The 25937-nt window shown below is 36.8% G+C and overlaps 1 protein-coding gene across 1 annotated transcript; it reads left to right on the top strand.

The window, feature by feature from the left end:
* The first annotated feature begins 16772 nt into the window (after positions 1 to 16772).
* On the top strand, positions 16773 to 18149 carry LOC139743896 (galanin receptor 2b-like). Its single transcript, XM_071654362.1, has one exon. It carries the CDS (start codon positions 16773 to 16775, stop codon positions 18147 to 18149), a length of 1377 nt encoding a protein of 458 aa, XP_071510463.1.
* The last annotated feature ends 7788 nt before the right edge of the window (positions 18150 to 25937 follow it).

Genomic DNA, 25937 nt, shown 5'->3' with positions numbered 1-25937 from the left:
TTAGGGAATGACACATGCAGAGAACAAAGGAAAAACAATCGAGTATGGTCCAGTTGTTATGCTGCAGTACAAGCCATGAATATCACGAATCATGTACATCTTGGTACAAGCAATCGCACACCTGGAACTCGCTTGGCTTCATGTGTTTAGTTATTGGCTGGTCATATCGGGACAAACCAGACACGTAAACGTGCAGAAGACAGGGGGAGCGCTTTCAACCATCAACGGTAGATAGCGTATATAGGGTGTATAGGGTGTGGCGCAGGTTTGTGTGTGATATTATAATACGCCGTTATGGAAAGACACCGCCATTTCAACTCAAGCGATTCTTTCGACCAGGGAGGTGGAAGGGGCCTCCATCAGCCTACATTTGTCGTCACATGTTTTGTCGTTGGTGAAGGATTCTGGTGTCAAGGACTTCCTTTAAAATGCAGCGACATGGGAGAAAAAACGAAGGCTCTATCAATGTAATAAGAGCCACGCGTTCTGCGCACGAAGTCATAGTCGTGTCAAACATGACGTAGATTAAATAATTGGTGTTGCCATTGCATATTGAGAGTCTTTGAATTTTGTTATGAAACATATGGCTGCACAGACCACAAATCTCAAATTTACACCACAAAAATGCAGCTTTTAAGTCCTATGCATGGAGGGAAACCACTTTCTACTCTCATCTTAATCAAAGGTAGCAAGCATTCCTATTTCTGACACTGACTTCCAGCTAAGCCAACGTAACACTCGAACCCGATTCAATCGAATCATTACAGTCGAGCCCATTAGCTCTTATACTCCTGAGGAATTAAAACATCAACAGTTCGACTTTTACGTGCTGTAATTTCTGCGCTGTATTGCGAAGCGTCGAAACAGTATGTGTGGACCTGGTTTTCCAGATTCATTATTGGCGACTCAAGGCCTAGAGTGCGCACGCGCTGCTCGTGACGCCATTTCCACGACCAAATTGACGACTGCTTTTTGGCCGCACACCGACTGATCGAGAAAGTGGATTCCTCAGAAAACCGCTTGCAGTCCACCAGTAAAATTAGTTTGTATGTCGGGCTCTCCTGTCATCATTCAAGTTGAGAAACAAATCTAAGGTCAGTTCCATAATGGTTCTTCTCAACTCTTGATTGCATCGTTTTAGATATCAATGATTCATTTTGGTGATGTGTTCTTACTTATCTATAAATATGTATTCATTCTCGTTTATTATGATTTGATGCACGTCAGCAGTATTGATGTCAAGAAGAAGAAGAAGACGAAGAAGAAGAAGAAGAAGAAGAAGAAGAAGAAAATATCAAACTCCAAAACCCTATAATTGCAGGGATTCTTGTAGGTAGACACTATTTGTTCTCCCATGAAGAAGAGGATGGTGTAATTACATATTTGTGTCTGTATGTGTATGTGTGTTTGTGTGTGAGTGTGTGTGTGTGTGTGTGTGTGTGTGTGTGTGTGTGTGTGTGTGCGTGTGCATGAAAGCGTCAGGGTGGCGTTGATCATGACAAGAAGCTGAAATTAGTGGATTTTTCTCCCTCTGATGATCAATACTTTGAAATACCAGTGATATTTTGCAGCGTTGTTGACAGTCCCAATGATCAGACTTACATCTCCTCTTTAGGGCTTTAGGAAGATTTATTGCACATCTCATAATTATTATCATATCTGTTCTCTTAAAGATGCTATTTGCTTGGAAATTTCGAAAATCGATTGCCATAACTGTCCTACGTGATCCCAAACTGAAAAAGAGGTGGGGGGGGGGCACGTTCTTTATGAAGAAATTCAAATTTGTGAGTTCACGGGGAAAAATTCCATTACATGTTTTTTTTAGGATGCATATCATTATGTTGGTATACCGTTTATCATTATAATGTCTTTGCGGATCATGGTTTTGTATAATGCATTTCCACTGCATGTAACTTCTGGTATAGTGTAAAAAGATATAGTGAAGAAACAGTTGCAGAAATATTTCTGCCTTGAACAGAAATAACATTATCAAAACTAACAGAATGACAAGAAAGATAAAAAATTCCCATAATCGTTTTGCATGCGTACACACACACACACACACACACATAAGCAAGCAAGTAAATATATAGAATTTACAGGTGGTAAAGACAGTATATATCACGTGATATCTCGTAGGCTAATACTCGTGGATTCAATGGTTATTTAAAGGGGAAATCCGAAAGTATAAGTATAAGTTCTTTGAACAGTCGAACAGTCTTATACCGTGAATGGACACCCGATATTTTACCGAAACGATTATTAGAAAGTGTCAACCCGTGCTTTACAACGGGGGCGGTCATGTTTCTGTATCTTGCGAGAAAGACTTTTACAAAGGACGAGAGTGTAACGAAATCCATTCGGGTATGCCAACACTGTGTTCATAGAGCATGGCTGAAACAGTGATTATGTTTAGAAAGGATTAGATTCGCGAGTCAAGATCATATCCAGTGCTGGAAAGACCTCTGCAGCACGTTTGCGATCATGTTACCAAGGACACGTGATGAGAACGTTTGTAATGTTCGAAGTCGTCATACATTTACACAACACATTTTCTGAGTAGCTCTTTACAGATCGCAGGGTGGAGAGAAAAAAAGTCAATGTTTGAATGAAATTTTGCCCTGCCTTTTTGCCTTTTTCAATGAGTAGTCATGGCAGTGAGAAGAGAAATCGATGTAATAACTATGCCTACACGTTTGTGAACTTTTTCTTAGAGGCAGATGGTCAGATGATACCAAAGAAAGGTTTCATAATGAAGTGAAAATGATTCCGATTCTCAAGTTTTCATATCAATCTCAACGATTAACATTGCTCTACATATAAAAAGAATGTGTAGAAAGGAAGTGATTAAAGTATTATAAGCGTATAACTGTCTTACTGTTACAAGATTGCTTTGTGATGAAAAACATCTTATTAAGGAAATTTATGAAGATAAACCAACTGTATTTGGCGTCACTTACGCCTGTTTCAGAGTGCATGTGCGATGTTTTTAACGCTATGTGATTTCAGGCTTTATTTGGTCAGGAACCTCCCATACACCTGCCACAAACGAGAAATAATTTTGCTTTCGACAATTTATGTGCAATGAGGAGTTAATGGTGATATGACCTCAAGAAGTGTACAAGAGTGACAATCTAGAAAAAAAAAGAGAAAATGACTATATAGAGTTGCACTTAATAAGAAAAAGACGTCCATTATCAGCGAGAAGATAATTCTTCAGATATACAATACACCTGTTCTTCCTGTTAGTTGTACAGTAGATAGTTTGAAATGTCTTTTACATGGTCAAAGTTAAATGTGAAATACTCATTACTGTTTTTAGAAATTCAAAAGTTTTTTCCTTTTTTATTTGCAAATCGAGATGGTGTACATTTCAGAATACTGAAAGAGAAAACCGAAGAAAAAGGAAAGTGGTACTGGTCAGGGCCGGCGCAGTGTTTTCATGAGCTGACAAGCAAAAAACAAAACAAAACAAAAAAAAAACGCGTCGGCTCATCTCTTCTCCCCGTCCACTTCCGGGTCTCTTCAGCTGAAAAGCAAAAAAAAAAAAAAAAAAAAAAAAAAAAAAAAAAAAGAAGGTCATCTCTCCCCTTCCACTTCCGGGTTTCTTCAGCTGACAAGCAAAACGTTCCGCCGCCATACTTCAAGATTTCTCTATTTCTATTTTAGTGCCACTTACATACTTCCGGGTTAAAAAAAGTGTGGGGCCCAAAGTGATGACACCTTATGTATTCCTTTGTATGGTGCCCAAAAAGTGTGGGGGCCCGAGCCCCCACGGCCCTCACGGCTGCGCCGGCCATGCTGGTTTAATCACTCAGCTTTTCTGCTGACGCTTGATGTGATGGTGATCTTCTACCATCTTCTTCTATGCTAGTTTGCCTTTATAGTCCATTCCACAACGCCCTTCGCTGAGATGATACCAAGATATAATGGCTTTCTTCGTTATGCCGAAATAATGTTCATTTGAGTTGAACTTTACCTGTTTTATCCTTTATATCAATACACCAAAAGACTGGGCCAAATCAACAATCTAGAAGATTGTCAACTTTTTTTATAGCTAGATCGTTACTAACTCAGTACATACATCATTGGCAACTTGGTAATGTTGTGATTAAAATCTTACCGGGTTATTTTGTATGATGGTTGAGTATAAAGTACTGCTGCAATTGCTTTTTGATACTCTTTCCTGCGTCTCTTTTTGTTTATATTACAGTACGTTTCATACGATCATGTACCAATATGTGTAAACCGGGTGATGAAAGTAGATGGAAAGAAAACATGTGCAGTATCGCATTAATATGATTTATCATCAAGTTATTGCCTGTAAGTTATTGATTACCGCTAAAATTGACTATCAGTCTTCTGTTAACTTTTTGTATCAATTTCAATTAATGGCTTGTCATCATCATTATCATTGTTAATTTAATTATCATTAGTATCATTATTGATATATTTTATTAATGACAACTTAAAAAAAAAAACTATTAGGGGGAAAACAACTACTGCAAATCATGACTGTGGCAAGTGGCAGGTAAGGAGTTTAGTTGCATGGTTAACGAAGTTCCTTGGTAAGATACTGTTAGGAAGGTCAACAACAAGTAAATGAAAAATTCTGTCTCAATTTTTTTTTTTTTTTTTAGAAAAGGGACGAACACTTTCTTGCAACCTCGAGGCAACTTCGATTATGTAAATTCATTTTTGTTTCCCCTTATTGCCAGCATGACCATTAGACTGTTAATTGACAGATATCGGCAGCTACAGTAAATAGTCCACTTCTTTTGTTGACAACGCGCGTGCTGTCATCGCTTTGAGCTATGACAGTGACGCATGGTCATGAATAAAACAATATACGGGCAAACATTCTCGCAAAACAGTATGTTATGGAGAAAGGGCATGCGCGTTTCTTGGGGACGACCGGACGATGGTCATTCCTTATTAATCCACATACAGCTGTCTAAATACTCTCATTCTCCTGGTCAATAGCAATTGACACATCAAGTCCATGGTGATGTTTTTTTGAATTATCATCTTCTTAATGTTATCTTGGCACTTCTGACTTTCATTTAACATCTCATACCGGAGAGAGTAAGATAGAAGTGACTGGATTCGTGAAATCGAAGCGAAATTCACAGTACATTTGCCAGTGGGACTGTAATCTTCTGAACTGAGTTGGCAAATTGAGAAACAATTACAAATTTAGCGATTAAGAAGCTAGCAAAAATTTCTTGAACAGAAAAAAAATCTAACTATGAAGTATTACCAACACAGGGACGTCGGATCCTTTTATCTTTTAAAAAGTGATAGAAAATGATGAAAATTTAGCAAAAACCCGTAACTCTCCTGGGGTCTCGCCAAGAGATTCTTCCCATGGGGGGGGGGGGGGGGGGGGGGGGTAGCATTGCCCTTTGATCCCCCTTCGGTCCTCAGCCCCCCCCCCCCCCCAACATTAAACGTTCCGTGCCCCAGTAACAATTTGCCCATGCGGTTAACTGAAAGACTTTTCTTTTTAACTTTACGGTATTATAAACATTGATAATTAACTATCAAAATACAATAACAAGTACGACATGAAACCACGGAAGTGTAATTTCAAGCATTTCGGATTTAAAACTACTTTGCAACACACACACACAAACACACACACACACACACACACATATATATATATATATATATATATAATATAATCATACATAAAAGTGTACGTTTATGGTATAGTATTATCTATCGTAATGATGTTTGAGTACTATACTAATGGAAATAAACAAAGAGAAAAAGGCAATGAAAAACGAAAGCAGGGGGTAATATATATATATATATATATATATAGATGTATATGTATATATATATATATATATATATATGTGTATATGTATATGTATATATATATATATATATATATATATAAATCAAACACAAAAGTATACGTTTATGGTATAGTATTATCTATCATAATGATGTTTCAGTACTACTAATGAAAATAAACAGAGAGAAAAAGGCAACGAAAAACGAAAGCAGGGGTATTTGGTATAGAAAATGAAATAAAAGATATTATAGATTGAGGGAGAGGAAAATGAAACGAATCGGGAAATCCTTCCCAACCGATCCAAACCAATTCACCGCCCCCCCCCCCCCCCAGCCGCAGCTGCACCCCTTTCAATGTAGCTTACTCGTTTGTATTACCAATAATGGATTTAATAAATCATCAACGGTGGGTTTCATCAACTATGGATCGTGAATTAATTCACAAGCATTTTTTCAGACCTATTCCCTACACAGCAATGAGGTTGGTGTTTCAATTGGCACGTGTAAAGGCATCACGTGACTCATAGTTTCGCCTGAAATTAATAGAATTTAGTCTCAAAATATAGGAATACTGTTGTAGATATGAATGCAGCAGAGGGCTTCTTTCGTTCTTTCCAATTCGCATCTTCATGTTTCTCCATACTTCGAATAGCTGAGAGTAAGGTATTGGTTCTTTCTTGTTATGATAGCTCCTTAGTTAATACATATTGATGATTAGCAGGGATTCTTTTGTTGCGTGAGAACTATACTTGAACCTCAATACGTTACCAAATTTTTAAGGATACTGAAATATGACATCGATATTCATTCTCATAGAACATCCACTGAAAACATAAAAGTGAATTTACCAAAAATTTTGCTTGCAAAGAATGTTATGTCTAATAAAATGAGTGGGCACGAATGTGGATGGATGCCGACATATACAATGGTTTGGCGTCAAACCAATCAACCTAATACACGCGCTGCTATAGACGTCGCCAGGACATTACACATAAAGCTAAATGGGTAATTAATTCTTCACACGTGCACTGCACAAACGACAAATGGTGAGAAAGAAAGTTGTCAGTGTGTGTTTGTTTAATCTGCTCACCAAAAACACACACTGAAAGTAAATGTGTATCTTCTCGTCAAGGTTCGGACGTGCAGCAACCAAAACGGAGAATACTTGCCTGAATATGTTGATATCTCATTTTCCAATTCAATTCAAGTCAATTCAATTCATTTTGATTAAATGTAATTTAATCTAATTCAATTTAATTTAATTCAATTCAATTCAATTTAATTTAATTCAATTCAATTTAATCTAATTTAACTTAAAGTTCAATTCATTTCAAGTCAATTTAATTCAATTCATTTTAATTCAATTCAATAATACTTTATTTCCATCCTACAATTTGTATACTTTGTTTCGCTCCAGCAATTTATGTGTCAGTCAGCAATTGATATATCATTCGAATTTTTATGCCATCCAACGTTACAGTGTCAATACAACGACAGCGTTGCTTACTTATTCGTAAAAATCGGAAATAACAAATGAAGCATAACCTATATTTGTAAAAACAAACACACAAACAAAAAGCAAGCAATCAAAAAAAAAAATCCAATTCTTTCACATTCTTCCAGCCCTCTCCCTTCCGGAGTTCAATTTTCAATGGTTTCTCAATATTTAACGCATGAAACATGAACCCATCGATTTTCCGACACCACATTTCCGTGATTTTCGTGCTGGACCTGTTAATTTTTGGCTTATGATATTCATTGTAAGTGTTCCATAAGGTGGATAGAGAGAGAGAAAAAAAACTTTCTTTCATTTCAATTTCCGGGTATATCTTCATATTTTGAAATGGATGACGGTATGATAACAAAATGCGTATCAATCATTCATGAAAGAATACAAATATCTTAAGCATTTATCGTCACAGAAGAAAGGGTGTTAGGACAAAATTGATCATTTCGGCAAACGATAAAATAATGTAAAGAAAATATGAAGGAATCTACCTAAATGCAGGATTGTAATTCTCCTAGGATAAATATTTTGTTTTCAACTATAGTTTAGTCGCTTTGGTGGCATAAATTTCAAAAATCTTTCAATTGCTGACTTCATTGATTGAATCTTGACTTGGCACTGCATTGTAAAAGTTGCTGTTTTTCTTTTAAATTATTCTAAAGTTTCTTTTGATTTTGAGAAGATACAGTGGTTTCAACCAGTTTCCATTTTATCTTTCTCTAATAACGATACATGCACCGGAATTCAGAGGTTTAAAATTTGATGATAAAAACTTTTTTTTTTCTGGAAAATCTCCCCTGGACTTGATGGATGAGGTGAGACCGTCAAGTACTTTCGCGCGCTAAGATGATACTGGTGTGGGTGATGTTCACATACCATGCGCCACCATCTCTTTGGATGTGTTTGCTTTTGTGAAGATTGATTCAATTTAAGAACCGGCGGTGACAAAATGATTGATCTCGCAATTTTTTCAACAACCCTAACAGATGACATATATTGACAATCCCAGAACTCACGGATACATGGGGGGGGGGGGGAACAGAACAAACACAACTATCAAATAATACGAAATAATAAACGTACTGGTGAGAAGGCGCCATTTCCAGTTTGAAAAGGCACTTAGCACGCTTCCCCCTTTTTTGTGCTCTGTTCATTGTTAGTGTTTCATGAGCTATAACGAAAAAAAATGTCTCTCAGTTGGGGCCTTTGATGTAGTTTTGTTTTTGTTTTTAATCTGTTGCAATATTTTTCAAGTCTATTAATTGCAAAAATTTGTGACTAATTCTCATCTTGGCCATATAAGTTTCAGTAAACAAAAGTTAATTTTTCTCTGTAACATTAACTTATATATACATTTTTGTTATTAGATTTTCTCTCTCATCTTGAGTACATTTATAGTGAATTTAACCTTACTGGGAGGGGGGTAGAATCTATACAAGTGGACCCCCATCTCCATCCTCCTATCAATTTATCACTATAATGTTAATTTGTATGATCCCCTTCTAAAGTATGATGTACCCCCTTTTATTGATTACTCATGTTGAAATTCTTTATTTTCATCTTCACGGTGCTTATATTACCATCGATTGTGTTGAGATGGAGAAAAATAAAAATGAAGTTGAACTTGTATCTGTTCCGCTTCATCCGTCACTTAGTTACTAGTATGCGGTAAAATTTAGAGAGATGTCAAGTTAACGGGGACAAGATGATCAATTAAGAATATGTAAGTGCTTTTAAGTAGGTTCAATCATACTTCTTTATTCTCAAATTCAAACTTTTACAGGTTGATCACCATGCTCTATCATGTTTATAATATTCCGATGTGCTTCTTAGCTGGATATCATGAATCATTTCTTTTTGTTATATTTGATGTATTTTTCACTTAGAAATATGAAAATAAATTGTGAAATTGAAATTGAAATTGAATTTTATAGCAAGAATACCCCCAGCATTGAGTTAACCTGAGATAACCCCCACAGTCAGTGTAAGTAGTATTGATTGATTGATTGAGACCAGAGGAGGCCATTATTCGGCAAAATAGAATACAAGAACATACAATAGTGGCGTTTGCAATGAGAGCCAGACAGCCTTGAAAGCATCTTGTGCTTGTATTAGGATGCATACACATGAAAATACTATATACTTTACAATGGCAACATAATATTACAAATAATTCTGTGTGAAGTCAAGTAGATAAACAAGACACCATCATATATACTCACACACACACACACACACACACACACACGCAACACACAACACACACACACACATGCAGTATACATAAGGATAGAAGACAGGATAGATTAAAAGAACATTGTCTACTCAGTCATGGTTAACTGTTAAAAAAAAAGAGCGCTTCAGTAAGCACTTAAATCTAGAAAGAGTTGTGCTGCATTTCAAAGCAGCAGTTATTGAATTATGTATGTCTTCAAAGAGCCCCACTTTCATAATTACTTATATAGGTCATGCAGGTGCCTGTACATGACAATTCACACACCTGGGTTAGGTGGGACAGAGTTAGTGAAATGCATTTGGTGGTAGAAGACTTAACGGTGCACCACGTTTATTTCCTGGGTATATATGAAAGAAAGAATACGTGATGCACCGTTAAGCCTTCTACCAGCCAATATGAAATGTCTTCTCAAAGATCTTTGACAGCAGGGATGACTATAGACGAATACAGTAGTACAGGAAACTAGTAGCGATCATTGTGACTAGAAAATACCAGTGGCATGAGATCAAAGTAACACAAGTAATATGACAATGGACGTTAATGATACGATCATACACAAAGCAATGAATGCAAGCCTTGATTATCATTCAGCACAATGTTAACATACATGTAAGCTTTGCCGTAGTGGAGAAATCCGATGTTGCCGATAGTAATGACTTCAATGATTAGGACCGACTTTTATGAAATTATTGTTGAATTAAGGAAAACGTATAAAGCCAGATGGTTAGCAATGTTAACTTTTCATGGTTGCTTGTGATGAACTCTTTATTACGAGAAATGTAAAAAAAAAGTAATAATAAATGAAATCTGATTTATTCAAGGCAGTAATACAGCCGACAGAAAGGGTCTTTCAGCGCATGAAAACAAGTGTTGTCTCTCAGCGCAAGCCATTCGAATGATGTAGATAACGTTGATCAATTACGATTCAAACTCAGGTGTAACGGAAAATTTTCCACTGTAGTGTCTAAATCTACCCACAAGTAGATTTTCACCTGCGTGGTTCTATAGCCAGGTTGCCAACAAATGTGGAAATCTATATTGGCATTATATAGGTGTAAACGTTAATTGTGATGGCGTGAGGAGATTTAATAATTGCAGCCCTAAAATTACGAGTCCATAAAAACAATTTTCGCAGTTAGAACTCAACCATGACCGACCTATTAAATGGGGGAAATGCCCATAAAAACCCAGGTATACAATGATACGTAGCTAAATTTAGTCTAATTTGATGTATCCTGAAGAACTGTCAATTAGAGAGTATAACTATGCTTTGAAAATCTGTAAAATCCCCCATTTTCATTAATTGCGTGACTGAGAGACAGTGAACTGGTCTAGTGTTGAGAAAGGATTTAACCGAGTACAATGAGGAGCATGCATGGTTATTATGCAACAATAAACATACGGTATCATATATACAATGCAAATGCATGTCTTCGCCATGCCATGATTTCGTGTTTACACACCGAGCTATAAAACTTCTGTTATTTGGTTAACAGGTAGGTATTTCCAGCGGTTCAGTGATATTTCATAGAATTGAAATGAATTGAATAACGTCTCGAAAGGTTTCAAGCTGACAAGGGGAAAGTCCTATTTTAAGGCTTAGATAGTCATATTTTGAGGATGATCGTGATAGTGGAAACGTTGGCTTTTAATCTGTCTTGACAAACAACTATAACTGTCACGTGACTGAAAGTGCTGATGACGATGAGGGCTTTGATACCCTGAGCCACTCACAATGACTCAGGACAAATATGGGTATACCTTCGGGTCTTCAGTTCAAATCTTCAGTGCAAAAGGGCATCTCCTTGCCAAGCAAAGGTAACAGTCGTCATTATAGTGACGATGCTAAAGATCAAAAGGGAAGCTGCTGTGGGCTTGGTGGATGAGACAACGTACCATCACACCAAGTCCGCAGTTCCATTACCCCGAATGAGGATATAGTTCCCTTAGGCAGGACGCTTTACCCCCATTACTAATTAATCCTTCAGTGGGGACTGCGTGAGCCGTCGCTCACGTGATTGCTGGCTTTATATAAACATTTATTGCTCCCCCATAGCAGCAACGTAAAGCAGAGCATAATACGAATATATCTACGATGATATGTAGTTATAGTGCCACAATCTTGTCCGAATATATTACATATTTTGAAAGAGAACATTTCAAGTAATCTTGTAGAATAAGTTTTTTTCTGATTGCTAATCGGACATTATTCAATTTCAATTTCAAGGTTAATTTCATTTTTCGCCAAAACATATACATTTCACTTCCTTTGATAACAGAAAAAAATATGATAGCGATATGATTTGAGAGTTATTTTACCTCACTCATATTCATGTGATATGATCTTGTGATTTTCCTCTAGTTGATTATTTTTCCTTTTCCTTTTCTTTTTTCTTTTCTGTGATTTTGTATATTCATATGAATTGTTTCATAGAATTATATCATAGTATTTTTTTGTTTTTTTTTATTTTATCTGTGCACAGACATGCTAAAGAACAGCCATGGCAGATGCTTGTGACGTACTGAAATAAAATGATGGAATGAATGAATGAATGAATGAATGAATATATATATATATATATATATATATATATATAAGCGGCCACTGAAAAATCCCCCCGAGAGAAAAGCCATGTTAAAGACCCTGTGTATAGCGGCCACCTGTCTAACGCGGCCAGCGGCCACAAATTTTGTTTCCCGCGGTAGATTTTAACCTGTCTATAGCGGCCAAAAACCCGATGGAGCCGTAGCCGAGCTGATAATTCTGCTTTTTAGCCGTGCCAGTCATTTCTGGGCAACATTCAGTGATCGCCACCGTTGCATTCATCACTTATTCAGTCACAATAATGCACTAATTCATGACTGTGCACATGCTACATCTAGTGTACTGTGCAACAATTTCATAAACACCGGCATTGTTCTAGATATGCATGATACACACGTGTGCATACGTACACACATAAATGTACATGTATATACAACGATGATACATGTACATGTAGGCAATGCACACAAAGTTGGATTACCTGTCTATAGCGGCCACCTGTCTATAACGGCCACTTTTTCCGTATCCCTCGGGTGGCCGCTATAGACAGGTTATATATATATATATGCTTTTCTGGGGGTCGCATAGGTTCATAGTTATCACATAGGGCCTATACCGATTCTTACGGAGCTTTTTCAATCCTCAATTTACAGCTCAAGAACTCCTCCTTTAATGTCATTCAGTGTAAATGAAAATCGTTGTGTAATTATCTACCTTTCAATGAAGATTTTACAAAGACGCCATAAAACATGAATTAAATCATGGACAGATAGGCGCTTTAATTCCTCGAACTCAAAGAATCTTTCCAAAATGACGTCAGCATCAATATGTCCGTACCTGGTTTTGTCCAAATATTTGCCAGATGTCGCGAAGCGTTCCGTCATTCTTCGCTAATGAGTCTGTCCGACAAAGCAAACATTTCGTATCTAATCTTTACAGACAATGAGACTAATGATATTTACTTATATGGGTATATATCAAACTGTTTGGGAGCAAATTAATTAATTCACAGATTTCGCGCCGAGTTATTGTCATACGTCCTTATCAAGGTCCAAAATATGGATCTTTGTGGATAACGACCATGGACAAATTGTAGTGTATATGCGTATAGTATAGTGTATCAAGCTATAGCAAGAATAATCTAATTATCTAATAAGTTGTACCGTTAGGATAAGTGATCCTCCTATTGTTTTTCCTTACTGCTGGTGAGGTAAAAGCACGGGGGGCAGTTACCATGGTAACGCGATTATCGACTAATGTTACACACATACAAAACTGTTTCATGGGATCAATTGGTTTCATGAAACATCTTATAGCATTGGACACCATCATCAATCAGTATCTTATGATATATGACATGTCAAGACGATATAATTGTGCGTTGCTATGGTGACGGCTCTCGTTATCTTACTCACCACAAACACTAACACAAAACAGGGCGCGCGATTCGTAATGCTCATAGTACTCTGGGTATCAGATAGAATTAGATATATAAAGGGGTGTTGGCAACCATTGCCCGAAGACCGTTCGTCCTACTGTGTAAACAAACCGTGTAAGACGTAATATTATACAACCAAAAGGACAGCTTTATCGATATCCATGTATCAACTGTGGAATCCCATCCGTATTTTTTTACTAAGATAATTCCAAACAGAGCTTTGCCACGAGTAGTTTTTTTTTTTTCTGTTCTGCAGTTTCCAGTTGCTGGGGACTTCATTCTTTTTCGGAAAAAATAAGAAGCAGATATGGTTTCAATTTATATCTTGAAGAATAGAACGAAATTGACACATGACAAATCAAAAGGAGCCTTAAGTCTATACACTTCAACTTCAATGCTTTTCACGTCAAAGGTGAAAATTCAATTATTTCGGTACTACACTCTTTTTAGAATATGTTACCTCGTATAATTTACGTATCTAGGGATTTCTCCCGTGTAATATGTGCGTAGCTGAGTAAGATCTGTAAAGCGTATATAAGGGTTGCGTCATCAACTTTATTCGAAGTCCAACGTCGGGAACACTGAACGTTACAATTCTTTTTATTGTTTTTTTTTTTTATCTCCAGGGACGTATACATCGACCGGGTAATATGATTTACACAACTGGAAGGAACTCTTGATGTATATGAAAAAAAAAAACAGTTATATTTTCTTATCCCTTGTAAATAAAAAGTCGTAAGTCACGTAATATTTGACAAACAGATGAAAGGCTGCGAATTTTGAATGTGTCACCATTCCTATGGGAGTATATGCCTGACCCTCAATGACAGAAAACTTGGCTCCGAAATAAACAGGAGAAAAAGAAAAAAATACAGTAAACCAAAAAGAAAGAATGAAAAGTATTCCATCTTCAGTCAAGAAAAATATCTTAACTTTTTTTGGTGGCTCGCTCAGGAATGACTTCTTTGTCACTCTACTAGCAACCACTTAAACCGGTTTGATTAGTTACTTCTTGCTCTCCCAATGTATACAGATATTTATATTGAAATGAAATTATCCTTTTGCAATTTACAAAATGTAAGTATTCGCATGAGCTACCTACTGTATATATTTACTGCTGTTAAGTGGACCCTTTATTTTTTCTCCCCCCCCCCCCAGAGCTTGTAAATGTTTGGTTTGAATCTATGCATACATGCTCTCATACATGCTTGATTGCCTCTAACTTTCATCATACATTGCACTAAAAATATTGTGTACTCAAGATAACTTGTAATTTTCTTTGTTATGAGATGTTCTGTTGTAGAAAAAAGAAAGAAAATGAAATTGATTAGATTGCTTGAACTGAATTGGGTAGAATTGAATTGAACAAAATTATATTCAATCCACGCATGGTTACCTTCATACCCGTTAAGCACGCAGATGATATACACAGTTGTATATATATATATATATATATATATATATATATATATATATATAGTATAAGCAGAAGCCATCAATACATAGTCATATTGCAATCTATCCGGCAATAACGCCAGTGCAAGCCATGTGGATTTGAGAGAGATTTATTTTCATTGGCATATCAAATCTTTTTGATCCTCTGTGAAACCACTGCTTCCTCATTAACGTAGCCAGTGGTAGCTATTTTGTATCAACAATGACTTATAGTCTAGTTGAAAGCGCATAAGATATCCATGTATGTATATACATTGTATATATATATATATATATATATATATATATATATATATATTAGTATACGTATGTACGGATATTTATATTCCACTTCTTTTCATTTATCTATTCGTAAAGTATCAGAACTACACAGCTATCCCTACAATTCATCTTTTTTTTTCTTGTAACCTTGTGTTCTGTACGTGCGTCAAAACAAAAGTTCATTGACTGGCGTCAGGCGTCTGATTGTGACGAGTGTTGTCCCATTTCCTATCATCCATTATTAAACGAACCTTTCAAAACTGAGACCTTGCAAACCTTGAAAAAGAAATGAAAGTACGCTGATAGTACTGCGGTTGGCGAACATGAGGGATGCGCTAGTCAATAGTGCCAAGGGAGATGTATGTGTATCATGAAATTACATGTACGTATGCATGGATTGAATGTTTGTATTTTTGCATGGATGCATAATCACTGTCGTGACTTCTGCATGTGCATCGAGATTATTTCGTTGTATTTCTTTTGGCAGGAGATATTAGTTCCTGAGGCCTTTGCGGGGGCCCCCTTTATCATTGTCGCCAACGCATTATAGCATGTGTAATTTTTGTGAAATAGAAAATTGAAAGAACATCATTTTTCAATTCTTTATCAGCATATCTCAATCTCCACTACAAGGCACAGCATCCTCAAATTACAGAGATCTTTTGATTATTATTATTTTATTATTTTTTGTAGCAACGTACCACTTTTATGTTCAAGTTTGAGTAAAAAAAAATGGAGAACGGTAGGTGTTGATGGATTTTGAAGCATTGACGTTATACATAAAATGTCAGATGTTAGATGAAGATGTGAGATGATTGTGTTATTGTGTTACTTGTGTATAGTATCTTCATGACTTTGAATTAAGTCTAACAACTGGAGGTGTGCTTTATGGCGTCAAACACTGTCTATTTGGTGTGCGGGTATGTGTATGTGTTTGTGTGTGTGTGTGTGTGTGTGTGTGTGTGTGTGTGACAGAGAAAGAGAGAGAGAGAGTGAGTTGCGTGTTAAATAAGATTATAATTGCGGTGGCAGATATATTTCAGCCATCATTTCCCAGAGATTATTCACATAATTACACGGAAATGTTATTGACATAACATGTATAAAGCACATAATTGTATTGGCATATTCATAAATTATATCGTATATTTGTATTCGGTTGTGTACCCAATGTGATACTTAAACGTCATGTTAGATTTTATTTCTATCTGAACATGCAGAAATAAGGCAAGCAAACAAATTCTCTGGATATTATTCCGACCAAATTTATCTTGACCTCAAATTTTCCAGATCATCTTCAAAATAAAATTCAAATTTTCACTGTTTTAACACATTACACACAACCAAATTAAATATCTAGCTAACTAACCGAATAACTTACTATAAAACAAACAATAAAACCCCTACTCCTGTATTCAATGAACTGATGACCTTATCTGCCTTTTATGTTTCTTGATAATTTCAGTATCCCAGCAACGGGGATTGACGGAAGGTTCGCTCGAGTCCACCATTGATCTCAGGAAAGATGAAGGTTGTGATTCTGCTCGGAGCCATCTTTATCCAACTAGGATCATCGATGGCATATGCTCTCGAAGGTTCTGGAAATTCGACAACAATTCCAACTGAGCTACCGGTCGCATCAGACATAACGGCGACGATCGGGTTATTTGAAAGCACACATTCCGGAAAACGTCCGCCAGCCACCGAAATGCAGACTTCCGATATTATGCACGTGCAGCAGCCAACCCGTGCAGAAAATCATTCCACTGTGTTCTTTGGAGTAGTTGAAGCAACGGACGAACCCGACGGCTTCCCGACATCTCCGGAGACTTCGGGTAGCGTAGATTACTCAGACCTGTACAGCGTAGACGAGGAATCCAGTCTGAATTTACCCGAATGGGCCTGGAGGCCGTTGATATGGCACTGGTATCTCATTCTGCAACTTCTCTCTGGTATCATTGGTATCATAGGGAACCTCCTGGTGATCCTCGTGCTCTTCCAGCGAAGAGCGGCCTGCCGTTCCACCGACACCCTCGTCAACGGCCTCGCCATAGCTGACTTCTTGACGTCTGTCTTCGTGATCCCCATACCACATGAGACGAGAGTACCGATGTCGTGGTTGAGCGAAATCTATTGCAAGGTCATCAACACTTCCTTCTGTTTGTGGGTCAGCGTTATGGCGTCCACCTATCTCCTTATGGCGATCTCAGTCGAACGCTACATCGCTGTGGCTTATCCACTCCACTTTTCACGTCTCCTCACCAAGCGTCGGGTCTCGATTGCCATCGCCATCATCTGGGCCTGGGCGTTTCTTTCCACGAGCTGGTCGTTCATCGTCGAGATCGTCGATCCTGTCTCCAGAAAGTGCAAGTTTGTCCTAGCTACCGAGTACAGCTCCTACATTCTGGGCTCATACTGGTTTATCATTCGCCTCGTGCTCCCTATGTTTGTCATGGTACTCACCCAAACCCTGATAGCGCGCGAGCTCCACCGCCAGTCGCTCCGCTTCAAGAACGACAAGGAGAGCGGAACTACGAAGACCCCACACCTGATCGCCAGGAACCGAGTGCTCAAGATGATGTTCGAAGTGATCCTCATCTTCATCGTTTGCTGGGCGCCAAACCTCACCGCCTATCTGGGATACGTCTTCGGCTTTGTTCCTCGCTCCTATTCAGGGAGTGCTCTGCACCACTCTCTGACCGTCCTTGGGTTCTACAACTCCTGCGCCAATCCGTTCATCTACACAGCCCGCCACCCTCAGTTCAGAGAAGCCCTAAAGGGAATCTTCACAGGAAAGACGGATGGAAACGCCCCCTTATTTGAGCAGAAAATGGATAGCCAGAGTGGAAATTCCAAGAGCATGATCGATCGGACTGATAAATCAATGATCAATAAAGCCTAGAGCTAATATTCGAATTAGCTTCTCTTGGCAGACAAGCTTATCTCTCATTTGCATATAGCAATATTTTTTGAATTTGGGCCTTGTAGGAAATAAAGCTCTGAGTTGATTTTTTTTTTCATTAATATAACGTACAAGTGAAAAAATCTTCATCAAGTGTTCTTGACTGGTTATCTGATTAGTAATGTTGAGATTATTTAGATTTTTATCCAAATCCTCTCAGTGATTTTGGATATTTCCTTCCACACTTGTAATTCGTCTTACAGACCTTTAGGACTGGCTAAGTCTAAGTCACTCTTTTATAATTAGAATCACAGCCTTCAATTCCTGATGCGGGTTAGATAGAAAGCTGTAAGTGTGCACTTATGTTCTTTCAATCTTGATATTTTGATGAGAATATCACCTTTTGACATATTTGTTATAAAAATGCTGTTATCATATCTATTTAAACAGATTGAATAATACTTTTTCATTTGCGTATTTGCCCATTTGTACGGTTGTTCTAAACTTGCACTTGCATGTTATTATCTCATATATATTAAGCTCAAATTCTAATTGTCGTGCGATCACAAGCAATATAATTTGTCCCTTTGATATGTTGAACAGACGAATTATACGATATAGGCCTACATGAAAAGTACGGAAAGATTATCATCATTGTTTTGTTTTGTTGGTTTTTTTGGTAGCAGATCATCTCGCAGGATTATTTTGTTATTACAAACTCAACGTACTTTCGGTAAAAGGCAGGTCAGGCGGTTACAGTTGGGTACATAATTAAAGACTGTGTAGACCTATCCTAAGCACTTCTTTCTCAAAGGTGCAGTGACCGCAAGGGGACCTACAGCCTGACCGGGTGATGTTCGTTCTTCCGAAGGTTTGTTCATCCAAAACAAAATAAGGTTCGGTGGTGTGTTTTTTTTTTCGAAGATTCGTAATCCGAAAACGAAAGAAGGTGTGTAATTCCGTAGTTTTGCGCGCACCGTATTGTAAATCAAATAAGACAAGCTGTGCTTTTGATTGATAGGCTCCCCACTTTGGTTCTTATAACTACTACTTATAGACCATTTCTTGCAAATGTAGGTGTTATCAGAATATGCGTTTCAATTGTGTTTGTATACGTCAAAAAAAAAAAAAAAATCCCCAACAAAATCTTATTGTATAGCAAAAACCATTATAACTCGGCTACGTTTTTGTTTTGTGTTTGTGAACACAAAGTGGAAATAAATTCAAATCAAATCAAATCAAATCAAATCAAATCAAACACTGAAGAGGCTGCCTTTGGAAAGGATGTGGGATGCTGCCTATCAATAACGCAATAAAATTATAGCAATACGAAACAAATGACTTATTAACCCTATTAAGCCCAAGCTATTGTGACCCTTCCCCCCTCCAAAAAAAAAGGGGGGGGGGGCACGTTGCTGCCCCCTCTGTAACTTTTTTATTATTTGATATATCATCGTCATATTTGGCACATGGGTAGAACAACTCATACTCCGCATAGTCGAACGTTTGAATTTTCTCATGGTCACCCATGGAGGGGTCTATTTACCAAAATATAAAGAAATACATAGGAAATACGCTAAACTCATGATTTTTCTGTATAATTTCTTTATCCCCATGTATATACGTTTTATTATGGACCAATCATTTTCATATTTGCCATGAATGATAAGCAAGTATAGAATCTTATTACTAGTATTTGTTATGATTGAAATTTCTCAAGGTCATCACAACGCGGCTCTATTCATAACAACATAAAGAAAGACATGAGCCCTATGATGACATTTTTGGGAAAGGTACATGTATAGTTATCAAATTTTCATATTTGCATAATATTGAAATATTGAATTTGCATATTGATAATATCATAAACTTATATTACAGGCATTATTTGGTGAAGGAATCAAAATGACACAAAATAGAAGGGTAATCTTTGGAAAATACAGTTGTTTTCAATTATCTCTATTATCTATTGTTTTATGCCTTTGTCTCATAAAAATAAACAACGGAAATAATAAGAAAACATTTCAGGACCATAATTACTTCACATTTTGCTTCTTCGGCAAATTTCAGACACAAAAAACCAATTTCATACACTGTAATATTGTTACTTGAAATCGGAACAGAAAAAAGATGCAAAATCTGACTGACATGGTTGTCAATTTATGGTTGCCATGGGGACGAGCAATGTCAAATATAAATAATTTACATATCAAAATGTTTGCTATAAGATTTTAGGAAAAATCACCAAATTTGGTTGAAAACTTGCCTAATCATTACAACGATGATATGAAATAGAAACTATTGCAAACACACACACACACACACACGCACAAACAAAAGATAACGACCATATGAAAATAATGGTAATAATTACAATATGTTCCTATTTATTCAGATAGTCATTTGCAATTTTACCACTGATGGTCAAAAACGCCCAGCATTGATATCTGTTTTAAATTCGAGGACATTATCAACTGCGTCCAAGTGCTCACAGAATGTATTGCGTGATTTACTAGCGATGGTCGAACGCGGAGCGGAGTTTACTCGCAATAATCTGATAATTTCCCCCGTAATGTGTAAACTACCGATCTTCTAAAAGACTATGGCAATTGTGGCAGAGATCAACTTCACCATCTACTTGTGTTTAAGACTGTTTTCGTTTGTTACTGTTTTGATTTTGTGTGATTAGAGGTTCTTGCAATAAAGTTCCATTGTCAGTTGTAAGTTGCGTGCTCACTGTGTATTGAAAATGGTGTTTGTTTGTTTGTTTGTTTGTTTGTTTGTTTGTTTGTTTGTTTGTTTGATTGATTTCAATACGGTTTAAAAAAACACTATCAACCTCAGGGCTGTTTTCAGTGAATCCATATATATCAATTTGCATGGTATTAACCAACCAAATATGATACAAAACAAAAAATAGCATTCACAACACGACAAGGAACATAATGACAAAACAAAAATACATTAACAAAGCCTGATTAAGGTAAAAGAAATCATATAGATACAAAAAAAATACGATATCATCAGTTAGGTTATATTACATCATTTGACTCGGCAGAGCCGAAAAAAAGTAACCTAAACAAGATTTTTAAAAATGGATTATACAAATCTGAAATTACCTGATTAAAACGGAGTTTAGAAAATGATATGATCAATGTTTGAGGTTGTATCATGCTTTCGTACAATGTAATCGCAGTATCTTGTTCAATGAATGGCCGCGTGCGTCTTAACACGTGTAAACTACTTAATGCTTTGGACCGTACATTGCTTATTTGTGGAGCCCAGGACAAATGACTATTGAGAATGGCGCCAAAGTATTTACATTCCGAGACAAATTCCAGCTCCTTATGTATAATAAAGAAGGATACGTTACGAAAACGGGATAATCTCCTTTGTGATCCCCTCGGCATAGCATAGTGTGAATATAGTATGCTTCTGAAAAGAACCCTTATATATTACTCTACCAAATTGCTCCCTTTCTCTCTTTCTTCTCTCATCTCTCTCTCTCTCTCTCTCTCTCTCTCTCTCTCTCTCACCCTCTTTATTTCCATCTCTGTGTCTGTCTAGTTTTCTTCCTATCTGATATAAAGTATATCATAGGAATAGCGGCATGCGGTAGTGTAAAATGCAGTGACCTTAGATTGGTGCCACCTCTGCCATCAAGGGCTCACACCTGCAAATAAAATGGGCTCTCCCAGACCCCTTCACAAATTCGTACCAAAGATACCAAAATAAATTAAGAAGAAAATTAATTAAAAATCACTGATGTAGTTTGGCAAAAAAAAAAAACTGAATAGCTGTAGACATTGAGTATGAATTCCTCTACAAACTGCATTTTGGTTAGAAGATGAAAGCTTCTCTGATGGAATTTGAGGGGACTATATTTCATTGGGTACGTGTACGGAAAATAGGTGATTTTTTGAGTGACAAGAACTCGTAGTCTGGCTTTGCGAACCCTTGGACAGAATTAGAGCAGAAGAACCCACCCTGGAAATCTGATGGATGAAAGGGTATATCTCACTTATCAGGTTAGTGACGATGAAACACCTCGTTTCTCCCAGCTATTTTACAGAATTTTTTGAAATGTGAATTTTAACACACGTCTCTATGGGGAATTATTAACCCGTGTGAGCCCTCAAATGTCTGCGTATACGAGCCGCTAGGCGAGTACACAGTGCGCACCATCTAAAGATATACCCCGACCGATGGAATTACTTTACACTTACATTGTTGCACAACGGCACAAGTGCGCTATTTGTTTTATATCATAGCGAGTTTTGATGAATAACAAATGAAAAGAAAAGACAGTCTAACCTTACCTCAAATACACGATAAATGATAGACAAACTTCAACGCGATGTCACGAGAATGGTATATCACTTATATTGCGTAACGTCTGCACTCCCGTAAAGCGCGCTTAAAAAAAAATGAATGTCACGTGACGCATTTTGACCAATATCATGCTTGAAATCATATGGCTATTTTTATAAAACAGACAATCTATTGTTTCATTCAAATCGATTTGATTCTGTTTCGCGTTTATTAAAAAAAAAGCACCAAATAATAGTCCAAAGGCTAACTATATTTGGTTTACGTCATTATGTGACAACAAAATTAATAATTAATCTTTACTGCGTGGGGACACCGAGAAGGACAAGACACCAAGCTAACTGAAAAAAAAACCCGCACACACGCACTCACACTGATATGACTGTGTGCACATCATAACAACGAAATATAAGCTCATACCGTAATATGATACTGTAAACAGTACTCATTGGAGGACATCCCTGAAAAAAAACAACAACAACTGAATGTTGAGGAGGGAAAAGAAGTATATGGACACATTAACCTTAACAATTTCATGTTAGCACCTTCTCCCAAAAAGAAAGGGTCATCTGGCTTTGTGCCCCCCCCCCCATTCTCCATTATTTTACTTCCCTCGCTTTCATGAATACATCTTCCACACTTCAGTTTTAGTTTCAGTAAGTTTTATTTCTCCACCTCTGCATAACAGAAAATAAGTATATCAATATCAAACCTATCATTCACAAGTCATCAACATATAAACAAGATTTCACATTACAAGTATATAAGCACGTGAAATAGATACATTAATTTCATTACAGATCTTTGAGTGTACAGGTGGGGGAGACCGTTATCAATAAGCAAATCGCTTGACTTTGACAACGGCCTCCGAACATATATGCCTTGTAACATTTTAGTTAACTAAAGGAATGGAACACACACACATAGAACTAATAACGTAAATCTTTAAAGAATTTTAAATATCATTTGACCAAATACGACAACACAAGGTGGCATGTATAAATACGAAAAAAAAAAAACACACACCCGATAATAAGGGACCCGAATAGGAAGAGTAGAGAGAAGAGAGATGAGAGGAGAACCTGCTTATCGGTTAACATGCAATCAAAGAAAAGATTACGCCAATACCAACGGCGTTTTCAAAATTGTAATTCCATGCGATTTATTCTAGCAAATAAGATGATAGCGTGTCAGATTTAAAAAAAAAAAAAAAGATCAGGTGTTTGCGACTGGGCGAGTGCGTCTATAAAGTCTACAAATGAAACGCCTTACAAATCCTGCCAAACGCATAACCATGATGAAATAGTCAGATCTAATCCGTTTTGTTATAGAACATGCGTACAGCGGTAGTACTCTTCTCGGGAGACGCACACCTAGAAGAAAAATGTATATAATCACTACACTCCAGTGCGGCTAAGGACAATTAGAAGGTCGTAATTTTCCTCATCAGCAGGTTGAGTAATATGTCAGATTGGAGCCAAACAATATCAACTTTCTAGAATACACTTGTACGTCTCGATGCATTAACAGCAGTCGCGGAAGTCAGTGCAATTATATTAACGAAGGAACCTCGTGGGGGTTCAAGGTGGAGAAAGATTGAAAGTAATCAGATAAAAACATCCGGATGCTGTTTCAATCAAAAGTATTTGATTGAAGTGACGTGCCACGGTTAATTCTATCACAGTCTCGTGAGACCAAACCCTCACCTTCCAAAGTACAATTTATCATGATTCGCCATAAACCACGAAATGTCCTTCAAAAATGCCTCATACAAAAGTTCTGCTATTCAGATTGTAAGTTCTCCTTGCCGTCAGGCAACTCGACTAGATAACGATAATAACAATAATGATTTCGATCATCATAATGATAAAGTTATTGTTAACAATGATGATATTAATGATGATGATAATAATAATAATAATAATAATAATAATAATAATGATAATAATGTTATTATCATTATCATCATTACAATTTCTATTGTTGTTATCGTATATTTTATTGCATATGAAGGGTTTGTTCGCAAAAACCGATAAGTCCATATTTGCCAACTGGAGATATTTGCGATTTAAGGTCAAGAAAAATAAAGAGAATATTACGAAAATTTTTGCTTCTTTTACCATAACTTCAAAAATGTATATTGTGTAGTGACCAATATATCATTTAAAAGGTATATATTATTTTGTACTTTCAATATAACAGAGACCGTACTTCAAAATCTTCAAATATGGACATCCATTTTTGCAAACAAACTCTTCATATATACATGCATACAGAGTATTCATGAGTAGTTAGTCACCACTCATACTATTTCAGGTACAAACCATACTCGTAGTGACACGTTGAACAAAGTTAAATGGTGGCCTCGCGGAATATGATAATACTTTTCAAAATTGAACCTCTCGGTCGAAGTCTTTCAAAAGACGTAAAAATTGTAGACCTTCATTAGAGGAATGGACAATTAAGGATTGCTGGTCCTAAGTGTGCGTGTGTGTGTGTGTGTGTGTGTGTGTGTGTGTGCGTGTGTGTATATATAAGAATTATTTACAAGTGTATAGTATAGTTTCCCTACCCCCTCCTGTGCCGACGGGCTGGCTTTAGATACAAAATCGCCTACTTAATTTATCAGACTGATTACACTTATTTATATTAGCAATATTAGCCTAGATAGAGAGATTGCTGATTTTAACAATCGAATTCTAAAAGTCTGTAGCCTTTATGATATAAATTGATTCGAAATATTAACAAACAAACGTACAAAATGTTAACAACAATGCAGGCTGAGCTAGACACTAACATATTCAATATAAAGCTTATCGAATGTGCAGTGAAATATGCTAAAAGAGTTACAGTGTGTTATGATACACAGACCAGTAACTAGGGTTAAATCATTGTGTACTTTTCTAATTAACAGTTTACTTATATTATTAGAACATCTAACTTCTAAGCGCAGCGACCGAAGGGGGGGGGGGTATGCGAGGGTTCATTCCCTCATACCGGAATTTATTAAAGCAGTTACGCATTCATTTCGCAGATATTCTTTAAAATAGGCAGAGCTTTTAATTTCAGATTGAATCAGAGAAATCGTTTCGAGTAAGAAGGAGAAATACAGAAAAAAAAATCTCGTGAAGCCCAGGCTTCAGTTTATACAAAATAAAAGCTTAAGTCGTGATGATGAAATTAAATGATCGTTTTAATATTTTCACCAATTATCTCGAGTGGTAACAAGTAGGTTGGCAACTGTTCCGGAGTCACGCATCAATCCTTTGAAATCCATAGCGCCACATTTGAGTAGTTTAGTAGATGCTACATGGCGCCCGCTATAGACAGATAGTGTCGAAAGCAAGTCTCACAGACTCAAATTCAACCATCCCAAGAGCACATGATGCCAAGTTGATATTTCTCAAAATATTTTTATGCTTCATATATATTTTTTCTTATTGTCAGTGATTTACAACG

The sequence above is a fragment of the Diadema antillarum genome, unplaced genomic scaffold (assembly GCF_040938485.1).
Source record: "Diadema antillarum isolate AM-2024a unplaced genomic scaffold, OU_Dant_1.0 seq00001121_RagTag, whole genome shotgun sequence".
Classification (NCBI taxonomy): Eukaryota; Metazoa; Echinodermata; class Echinoidea; order Diadematoida; family Diadematidae; genus Diadema; species Diadema antillarum.
The sequence above is the reverse complement of the archived record's forward strand: the minus strand, read 5'-3'. Positions and strand labels throughout refer to the sequence as shown.